The 11,506-nt window shown below is 42.4% G+C and overlaps 1 protein-coding gene across 4 annotated transcripts in view; it reads right to left on the reverse strand.

Annotated features, from left to right (window-relative positions):
- The window catches only part of LOC115195609 (glutamate receptor ionotropic, kainate 2), a 237,538-nt gene that overhangs the window by 165,570 nt on the left and 60,462 nt on the right, over window positions 1-11,506 (reverse strand). For all 4 annotated transcript variants that reach the window (XR_003878718.1, XM_029755669.1, XM_029755660.1 and 1 more), the window contains exons 3-5: window positions 10,513-10,770; window positions 2,161-2,342; window positions 1,522-1,575 (exon numbers count right to left, since the gene is read on the reverse strand). Coding sequence is in view for 3 of the 4 variants with exons in the window: in XM_029755669.1 (XP_029611529.1) it covers window positions 1,522-1,575; window positions 2,161-2,342; window positions 10,513-10,770 (494 nt within the window). In the remaining variant the exon portion in view is untranslated. The remainder of the gene's footprint in view (window positions 1-1,521; window positions 1,576-2,160; window positions 2,343-10,512; window positions 10,771-11,506) is intronic.

Raw genomic sequence — 11,506 nt, forward strand, 5'->3', positions numbered from 1 at the left:
ACGAGATTCTTGTCTTTAAATAGCTGTAAAATAGTCATATGTTTGAGAAATTGAAGTAATAGTATTTCAAACGATTCAAAAATCGCGCCACTGGATTGAAGTGGCTGTTACGTAGGTGGGACGAGTTCGTCCCACATGCGCCAGAGAGGTTAAACAACGTTTGACATGTTTGAACGAACTTAAATTTTAAAAAAATTAATTTTGGTAAGAGAGGAGTCCTGCGCACGACGGTACTTTTGGTGCAGCCTTCAGAACGCGCTAACAAGAAGACATAAAGGATTCACTTTTTCGAACAAAAATACATTTGTTGTGGACCTGGGATTCCTGGAAGGTAAGGGATTATTGACAATAGTATACAAGACTAGATTTGATATGCGATTGTTCCAAGATGGCGCTGACCTGTATTGCTAGCCTATTTTTTCTGAGTATCACATCCCCTTTTATCGCAAAGTGTGATTACCCAGTAAAGTTATTTTTAAATCTGGCATTGCAGGTGCTTTCAAGAGATGCTAATCTATAAATCTTAGAATGACAATATTACATTTGAAAAATGTTTTCGAATAGTAATTTAGTAAATTGTAGCGCTGTTTCACCGGACGCATTTGAGGGAAAATAGTTAGTCAACGTCACGCGCCGATGTAAAATGCTGTTTTTATATATAAATATGAACTTTATCGAACAAAAGAATGCATGTATTGTGTAACATGATGTCCTAGGAGTGTCATCTGATGAAGATTGTCAAAGGTTAGTGCTGCATTTAGCTGTTTTTTGGTTATTTGTGATGCATGTGGTTGGTCGGAAAATGGCTGTGTGGCTACTTTTACGATATACTCCTGTAACATAATCTAATGTTTTGCTTTTGCTGTAAAGCCTTTTTGAAATCGGACAACGTGGTTCGATTCAGGAGAGGTGTATCTATAAAACGATATAAAATAGTCCTATATTTGAAAAAAAATCAAATAAAATGTGTTATGCTAATGGCGATAGGATTTTTCGCTGGATGTCCGTCCCGAGCCCGTCCAGAGGTTAAAGAGTCAACAAAATGCTATCGAAGAAAGAGTTTAGACTGATACTTTGACAGCTATAATCCTTTTCAACTCTTTGTCTTTAAAGGTTTTTGTCTATAAATGTTTTTGACTTCAATAGCACATTGTAGATGCACTGCCACCAGGACCAAATATTTAGGTGGCAATATAAAGGAGATGATGATGTGACCTCTACATTTTACGTTTTTTAAATTTTAGCAGACGCTCTTATCCAGAGCGACTTACAGTAGTGAATACATACATTACATTTTCATTTCATGCATTTTTTTTTTGTACTGGCCCCCCGTGGAAATCGAACCCACAACCCTGGTGTTGCACACATCATGCTCTACCAACTGAGCCACAGGGAAGGCGTGTCCATATTACGGTGTCCATATTAGGACAGCATCAGCAACTTCCATGGATGCAGTCCTAATATGGACACAGTAGTGATCAGGAAGAAAAACAAATTTTAATAAGGTGTCGGTGAACATACCAGGGTGGTGAAGATGTAGTGGTAGTACTCCGTCATCATTCCCATGGCTAGAGCCTGTGGGAAAACCACAATACTGACTATGGTCAAAGTGCATAAACAAATATACAGCATGTGTGAGTGCAGAGTAAATCATTTTTATGGGGGACAACTTACCTTACGCAATGTTGGTAGGAATGCTGTATATAATTAGCAAACTGAACACTCGACACAATACAATGTCATCTACTCTGCCCGAAAATGTATGTTTTGGTAACAGATATGAGCACTTCTCATTAACAATGTGGCAGAGATTAATCATAATGTCTCAAACATGCCTGTGAGCAGAGGCAGAGTTGCTAATTAAAACTGTATTTTGGCATAGAGCATTCATTATGGAAACACAGTAATGGAACTGTAATATTCTAAAAGGAGATAAACGAGGAAAATTAGATATCCAAATGAGTCTGATTCAGATGAACAGGAAATGAATGACCAAACTGTAGGTACTGCACCTGAAACCAGAAGTATGAGGTATTCAAGGAGGGATCATTCTGGAGCCAATTCATATGAATACATCTCCAAGTCCAAGAAATCTGTCAAAGTCCAACCCGTCTCTGAATTTCAAAATGATTCTGAGAAAGACCTAAGACAGACACTGACCTGTTTCAGGATCCAGGCGGCCATTTCGTGGTCGCAGTCAAAGATCACGTGGAACTCCTTTGCTTTCTTCATCTCTTTCAGAAGTGGCTTGGCGTCCTTGGTCTCCGCCGGCAACTGTCGGATCTTCAAACGAATGTTGTATCGGGATGGTGCCTTGATCAGCTCCTGCAACCGAATAAGACCTGGAGACCAGAAATGGACACCTTATTTGAAAAATAAGTATGATATCGAAATTACTATAAGTGTCATTGGTAAGGAGTACAGTTCAGATGCAAATCGTTAAAATAAACCAGCCCAAATACATCATCAGTCTGGTGAAACCTGTGCCAGCTCCACGCACCAGGCCTCCAGTGCGCCTCCCCAGCCCGGTACATCCTGTGCCGGCTCCCCGCACTCGCCCTGAAGAGCGTGTCATCAGTCCGGTGAAACCTGTGCCGGCTCCACGCACCAGGCCTCCAGTGCGCCTTCTCAGCCCGGTACGTCCTGTGCCGGCTCCCCGCACTCGCCCTGAGGAGTGTGTCATCAGTCCGGTGAAACCTGTGCCGGCTCCACGCACCAGGCCTCCAGTGCGCCTTCTCAGCCCGGTACGTCCTGTGCCGGCTCCCCGCACTCGCCCTGAGGAGTGTGTCATCAGTCCGGTGAAACCTGTGCCGGCTCCACGCACCAGGCCTCCAGTGCGCCTTCCTAGCCCCGGTACGTCCTGTGCCAGCTCTCCGAACTCGCCCTGAAGAGCGTGTCATCAGTCTGGTGCCACCTGTGCCGGCTCTACGCACCAGGCCTCCAGTGTGCCTCCCCAGGCCGGTACGTCCTGTGCCGGCTCCCCGCACTCGCCCTGAAGAGTGTGTCACCAGCCCTGAGTCTCCAGCGACGGTCTACAGTCCAGCGCCTCCAGTGACGGTCCACGGCCCAGAGCTTCCTGTGCCGGTGCCATGGCCAGAGCCTTCCTCTGCACCGGTGCCAAGTCCAGGCACGGCGTCCAGTCCTGCTCCATGGCCGGAGCCTTCCTCTGCTCTGGTGTCCAGTCCAGGCATGGCGTTCAGCCCAGCTTCATGGCCGGATCCGTGGTCTGAGCGGGTGATACGTCCCGCACTCGAGCCGCCACCAGTGCTAGTTGCCCACCCTAACCCTCCCCATCCAGGTTCAGGTTTTGCGGTCAGAGTCCGCACCTTTGGGGGGGGGGGGGGGGGTTACTGTCACGCCCTGACCATAGAGAACCCTCGGGGTTCTCTATGGTGTTTTAGGTCAGGGCGTGACTAGGGGGTGTTCTAGTCTTTAATTTCTATGTTGGTGTGAGTATATTTCCCAATTGGAGGCAGCTGATGATCATTGCCTCTAATTGGGGATCATACTTAGTGTGGTCCTTTTCCCACCTGCGTTGTGGGATATTGTTTGTGTTTAGTGCTGTGTGCGCTACGAACTGCACATTCATATATTTATTTGTTGTTTGAATTTCACCTCAATAAATATGTGGAGCTCTATTCACGCTGCGCCTTGGTCCACTTATTATAACGATCGTGACACTCTCTCTTCCATAGTTGATCTGATTGTCCCACTCACACTTGTCAAACATACACATAGGGCAGTATTCTGACTCTTCTGATCGCTGGCAAATCATTCAGTGTTGTCAATGGAAGACTTCAGAATACCACCCATGATACAGTACTGAAGAACTGTCAACAGAGCTCTGTACCAACTCAACACACTTTCTCATTCACCAAAAAGCACTTTACATCAGCAGAGTCCAGCTTCATCGAAGAATTCACACACTACTCTCTATTCTAGCATGGAATGACTTAAATATATACAGAGTCAATATATCAGCAGAGTCCAGCTTCATCAAAGAAGCACCTTAAAAATGCTCATTCACACACCGCTCTCTATTCTAGCGTTGAATGACTTAAATATATACAGAGTCAATATATCAGCAGAGTCCAGCTTCATCGAAGAAGCACCTTAAAAATGCTAATTCACACACCACTCTCTATTCTAGCGTGGAATGACTTAAATATGTTAGTGTTGGAAAGCTGCAGTCAATCCATTCTCACTTTCTCTCTCCCAAGGTTCTGTTCGGATTTGAGCCTCTGTTTGCCTGACTACTCCCCACTAGGGAGGCCCCATATAACCTTACCACCGCCTCATACTGAGCAACAATCCGCACCTTTCATTTTCCCACCCGCACTCAGCTAGAAACCTCTCAGAGAGACACTGATGGTATTACAATGAGTTTCTCCTCTCCACCGAGGACTTCTGAGCCTTGGGATGAAATAGGGCTGGATTGATGGTAGAAATTATTACTTGTCATGGGTCTAAAAATTGATGGGATGGGGAGGGAGTCTGGGAGAGAGAAGAAAGGGGCTTTGAAGAAGCACTTTTGGACTACTCAGACCTTTTTTGTTGGGATGAAGTGCCGTGTGGGCAATTTAATGGTCTTACTGTGAGTGGGGGCTGATTCTCCCTCTGGAGTTTCAATATGGATTGCTGTGAAATAAGAATAAGGAATGTGTTCTTTCGTATTAGAAGTAAATACTACAGTTTTTTGTAAGGTAGGTATTTCCAAATTCCCTACTCCAGGGTATCTCTCCCTTCTCTGTTTTGCTCCGTAGAGACACTTGGGAGGCGTTAAGCGGAAAATGGTTCCGGGGGGGAGCTCAGCATTTGGGACACACTGTCAGGGCCGATGTTTGTGGGGCTCTGGATAATGCCTTCTGACATTCCCTACCCGATCCTCAGAGGGCTGTGTGTAAATATTTTATTTTATCCCCTCTGATAGTTCTTTCCGGCAAACGTCAGATAGGCTCCAATCAGGGATAAACGTCCTGGAGCATGGAGCTGTGTGATTACAGACTGTGTGTGTGTGTGTGTGTGTGTGTGTGTGTGTGTGTGTGTGTGGTTGACATCACCCAGGCTCTCACACCCCAACTCTGTCACTGTGAGGTGGTGTGTTAACCTCTCTTGGGCAGTATTTTCACGTCTGGATAAAAAACGTACCCGATTTAATCTGGTTATTACTCCTGCCCAGAAACTAGAATATGCATATAATTGTTGTTTGATTTGGATAGAAAACACACTAAAGTTTCTAAAACTGTTTGAATGGTGTCTGTGAGTATAACAGAACTCATATGGCAGGCAAAAACCTGAGAATATTCTATATAGGAAGTGCCCTCTCTGACCATTTCTTGGCCTTCTATAGCCTCTTTATGGAAAACAGAGGATCTCTGCTGTAACGTTACATTTTCTAAGGCTCCCATAGGCTCTCAGAAGGCGCCAGAATGGGCAATGATGACTCTGCAGTCCCTGGGCGAAAAACAGTAGGGGATTTGGATAGTGGTCGATCTGAGAACAATGAGACGGGTGTGCGCATGCATGTGAAGACACCATTTTCTATTTTCAGTCTTTGAACGAAAACAACGTCTCCCGGGTCGGAATATTATCGCTATTTTACGAGAAAAATCGCATAAAAATTGATTTTAAACAGCGTTTGACATGCTTCGAAGTACGGTAATGGAATATTTTGAATTTTTTTTGTCACGACATGCGTCCGCGCGTCACCGTTCGGATAGGGACCTGAATGCACGGACAAAACAGAGGATATTTGAACATAACTATGGATTATTTTGAACCAAAACAACATTTGTGGTTGAAGTAGAAGTCCTGGGAGTGCATTCTGATGAAGAACAGCAAAGGTAATCCAATTTTTCTTATAGTAATTCTGAGTTTAGTGAACGCCAAACTTGGTGGGTGTCAAATTAGCTAGCCCGTGATGGCGAGCTATCTACTCAGAATATTGCAAAATGTGCTTTTGCCGAAAAGCTATTTTAAAATCTGACACCGCGATTGCATAAAGGAGTTCTGTATCTATAATTCTTAAAATAATTGTTATGTTTTTTTGTGAACGTTTATCGTGAGTAATTTAGTAAATTCACCGGAAGTTTTCGGTATGTTTGCTAGTTCTGAACGTCACATGCTAATGTAAAAAGCTGGTTTTTGATATAAATATGAACTTGATTGAACAAAACATGCATGTATTGTATAACATAATGTCCTAGGAGTGTCATCTGATGAAGATCAAAGGTTAGTGCTGCATTTAGCTGTGGTTTTGGTTTTTGTGACATATATGCTAGCTTGAAAAATGGGTGTGTGATTATTTCTTGCTGGGTACTCTCCTGACATAATCTAATGTTTTACTTTCGTTGTAAAGCCTTTTTTGAAATCGGACAATGTGGTTAGATTAACGAGAGTCTTGTCTTTAAAATGGTGTAAAATAGTCATATGTTTGAGAAATTGAAGTTGTTGCATTTTTAAGGTTTTTGAATATCGCGCCACTCGATTCCACTGGCTGTTGACTAGGTGGGACGATTTCGTCCCACATACCCGAGAGAGGTTAACCTAAAAAATGCTCCCCCGAGGAAGAAACTATCATCAGGCTTGGTTTCGAGTAACCTTACCTTTAAATAATGTCTAACACCTTCGCTAGAGCCCTTTTTAGGGGAATCAATGCAAGCTAGTGGACGGTGTTATGGAGATGAGGGTGATGATAAATGGATGCATCCCAAATTGCACCTTATTCCCTTTAGAGTTGACTACTTTTGACCAGAGCCCTATGGGCCTTAGTCCAAAAGAAGTCCACTACATTGAGAATATTGTGCCATTAAGGACAAATACAATGAGAAGGAGTGGAACAATGGCAAATCAGATGACTCATTGCAGTGGATGGCGAGTTGGACCATTCACCGTGACCTTAGCCAAGGTTAATACACTGTCACCATGCTACAGCGGTGGCTCTCTGCAAAGTGAAATGGATGTGACAAAAACATGGTCACCCTATCACGAGCCATTAATTTCAAGGAACACCGAAGAATAAATCCTTATGGTTAATCTATCCTCTTGGTCATACTAGATCTACCAGTTGATTGTAAAAGGTAAGACTGAATCCCTAATCAACATCTAGCCCCTATGCACTTGTGTAGATAGAACCAGATTGAATAGGTGTAGTAGCTTCATATTGCCCTCTGAGAGGACAGTATGAGCTAGGGGTCGATGTGTGATTCAGGGTAAGACACCTCATGACACCAATTTAGTAAAAAGAGTTGTACAAAATTCAAAAAGGCGAGCACATCTGAGCAATCTTTTTGCAGGTGCATGGCAACAGCTGAAACAGGATGAAGGAAAAAGGAAACCGCACACTGCTCTTGATAGTATCACTGATATTTAATAAGCTTACGTTTCGGCCTCACGGCCTTCGTCAGAGCTTTTGTGAATTTTTTTTAAATCAGCACCCCTATGTAGAACTAACACACCCACATCCGTTCCACGCATGGAAAGGGGTTGGAGGCAAAGGAAAAATAAATAAGTGCTACCAAACATAACAATATGCATTTCACAAACACTACAAAAGTGTATAAATAAGACGCATTAAACACGTCCATAAAACCACAATGAGGACATAGCAAGTTTTCATTAATCATTAAGGTACATCATACGAAAAACAGAGTAATCTTAAAAATAGGCACATAATTCATGTTCAAATTCACAACATAACAAACATTTCATCATTAAGTCCTTTAGGAAATAATGTCTGGATGGTGAAAATCCAAAAACATTCTCTTTTGCTCAGAGTATTATTAATATCACCTCCCCTGTCTGATATCTTAACTCTCTATGCCACAAAATCTAAAAGGTAGAAATGTCATGCTTTAGGTCATTAAAATGTACTGCGACTGGATAATCCCTGTCATTTCACCTGATTGAACTTTTATGTTCACTAATTCTCTGTTTGAGAGAGCGGGAGGTCTTACCGACATAGCACAGCCCACATGGACATTTAATAATGTAAATAACATGGGTGGTGGAACACGTAATGATATCATTTATTTGGAACCGTTTTCCTGTGTGGGGGTGGCAGAAATATTCACACTTCGTCATATTGTTGCACCGTGCGCATCCTCTGCATTTATAGCTACCATTTGGAAGAGGGCGTAACAGAGCCTGGCTGATTTTCTTTTGTGGCTGGCAGTTGGCATGAACCAATTTATCGCATAAATTGCGACCAAAAATACAGAACGTCAACTGAAGAAACCACAATTGGACATATTCGGCGATAGACTCACCATGCAACCCATGTATTTGTAACACAGTATGTTCAACAAGTAATTACGTTCCATGAAGTGGACAACCTTGTCCTTCCGAAGGATCGTAAAATAAGAGACAGACATTGCGATATGTTGTCTTCTCTCTCAAGTCGATGAGCACCCTCACTTTGGATGCAGTAGGCCTTGTTAAAATATAACAGTACTCAACGGTGTAAAATATTACTGTGCTTGTAAAAATGTACATCATGAGCCACTTTGCAAAGTCACAGCAGGCGATCCGGCAGATGGATACAGGAGTGGATGAGGACCCTCAAAGGACAAGTCTGTCTTTTATTCATGGATGCTGTCAGCTTTCACATTCATTCTGCATGGCATTAATCTGAGGAGACTCGGGGAGAGGGTGATTCTGGGCAATGTGTTTTTTCAGGGCTGCTCACTCATGTAGAGGGCTCCAGTTTTGACGTGGAGTCCACCTGGAGGACTTTGAGGGGCCTAAAGATTTCATGGCTAGACACTCAATGCTAAACTCTTAGGGGAAAGAATAAAACAGTTCTACTCTTCTGCACCTATACACATTTTGGGAGGAGCACATTTAACCTGTTTGGGATAGGGGGCAGTATTTCCACGGCCGGATAAAAAAATGTACCCGATTTAATCTGGTTACTACTCCTGCCCAGAAACTAGAATATGCATATAATTAGTAGATTTGGATAGAAAACACTCTAAAGTTTCTAAAACTGTTTGAATGGTGTCTGTGAGTATAACAGAACTCATATGGCAGGCCAAAACCTGAGAAGATTCCATACAGGAAGTGCCCTATCTGACAATTTGTTCTCCTTCTGTGGCATCTCTATCAAAAATACAGCATCTCTGCTGTAACGTGACATTTTCTAAGGCTTCCATTGGCTCTCAGAAGGCGCCAGAAAGTGGAATGACGTCTCTGCAGTCTCTGGGAGAAAAACAGCAGGAGTTTTTGTGAGTGGTCAGGCAGGGAACAATGACACTGGAGATGCGCGTCCACGAGACGACTCCATGTTTTTCTTTCAGTCTTTGAATGAATACAACGTCGCCCGGTTGGAATATTATCGCTATTTTATGAGAAAAATAGCATAAAAATTGATTTTAAACAGCGTTTGACATGCTTCAAAGTACGGTAATGGAATATTTTGAATTTTTTTGTCACAAAATGCGCTTGTGCGTCACCCTTCGGATAGTGACCTCAACGCACTAACAAAACGGAGCTATATAACTATGGATTATTTTGAACCAAAACAACATTTGTTGTTGAGGTAGAAGTCCTGGGAGTGCATTCTGACGAAGAACAGCAAAGGTAATCCAATTTTTCTTATAATAATTCTGAGTTTAGTGAGCACCAAACTTGGTGGGTGTCAAATTAGCTAGCCTGTGATGGCGAGCTATCTACTCAGAATATTGCAAAATGTGCTTTCGCCGAAAAGCTATTTTAAAATCTGACACCGCGATTGCATAAAGGAGTTCTGTATCTATAATTCTTAAAATAATTGTTTTGTTTTTTGTGAACGTTTATCGTGAGTAATTTAGTAAATTCACCGGAAGTATGCGGTGGGTATGCTAGTTCTGAACATCACATGCTAATGTAAAAAGCTGGTTTTTGATATAAATATGAACTTGATTGAACAAAACATGCATGTATTGTATAACATAATGTCCTAGGAGTGTCATCTGATGAAGATCATCAAAGGTTAGTGCTGCATTTAGCTGTGGTTTTGGTTTTTGTGACATATAGCTTGCTTTGAAAATGGCTGTGTGATTGTTTTTGGCATGGTACTCTCCTGACATAATCTAATGTTTTGCTTTCGCTGTAAAGCCTTTTTGAAATCGGACAATGTGGTTAGATTAACGAGAGTCTTGTCTTTAAAATGGTGTAAAATAGTCATATGTTTGAGAAATTGAAGTTATAGTATTTTTGAGGTATTTGTATTTCGCGCCACGCTCTACCATTGGATATTGGTGAGGCGTTCTGCTAGCGGAACGTCTGTCCCTAACAGGTTTAACCCCTGGACTTATGCAAGGTATAAGTGCCTTGCTCAAGTGCATGACAATTCATCTCAGGCTTTTATTGCCCAGCCCAAGACTCAAACCTGCAACATTCAAGCTACTAACCTTTCGGACACCTACCACACCGATAAAATGGTTTGTTTGTGTCTGAGTAGCAGTTTGAGTTTATACTCATATCTTTTTTTGTCTTTCACCTTTTGATCATCATCATCCAAGATATCTGTACCTGTGCTGTCGTCATAGACCACAGTGACCGTCCTCCATTTGAAGAAGTGGACCAGTTCCAGGATGGCCCGGCTGAGGGACTGGAAGTCTGGGTAGAGGCTGACGTAGTACGAGTCCCTGTTGTCCGACACCTGGTGCTTCCACTTGGTCTGGATGTGGGGCACCCCCAGGGCATTACAAATGGACTGGACTGCGTTAGCTGATGAGCTGTGGGAGGGGCCAAAGATGGCTGCCACTCCCAAGGACAACTGGTCACAGGCTGGGGGGTAGGAGGCAGAGAGATGTGTTAGATTTATATTTAGGTGGAAGCCTTCGGCTCGTCTCAGCTCTACTGTCCACACAATGCACCATGGGAATACTGATCAAGAAAGACCCTAGTCTATCCCTCATTAGATCAAGATGGATGTCATTGAATCAAGAGGAGTATCGGTCCCACTTTGCATTGAATCACATGGATACTAGTAACCAGTATCCATGTTCAACTACTTCAACTAGTAATTTAACTATATTTTGCAGTAGGCTTGGTGGTAGTTGACCTCAATTCAAATAAATTTGATTTTTCTTAAGGGTAGTTTTAGTGTAGCTTAACTTGTTCCAGTGCAAGGTAATCAGTAGCTTTGTAAACTATATTTTCAGAGCAGCTTCCCCAACACTGCTGGTAGGAGTAAGTACATAGCATCTTGATTTACCTAATTAGACTATAAAGCTTACTATAATATAAGTTCTCAGCCTGAACTTGATACTTTTTGTTGTTGCCATTTGTCACTTATTTATTACAACATTTCTAATCAAATACTATAACCATATTTCTTGTATATAACTTCATTGAGCACATCAGATGCAATCAGTTTTTAGGTAGCATCAGCAAAATAATTCTCAACAGCTAATCGGAGTCATTCTCAATAAATGTATATTCCCACATTTCACGCCCGCAAAAAAACAGACACCCTTATTTTTTTGTCACAATCTCCCACAAACAAATTAACAAACATAAA

Source organism: Salmo trutta, chromosome 1, assembly GCF_901001165.1.
Source record: "Salmo trutta chromosome 1, fSalTru1.1, whole genome shotgun sequence".
NCBI lineage: Eukaryota > Metazoa > Chordata > Actinopteri > Salmoniformes > Salmonidae > Salmo > Salmo trutta.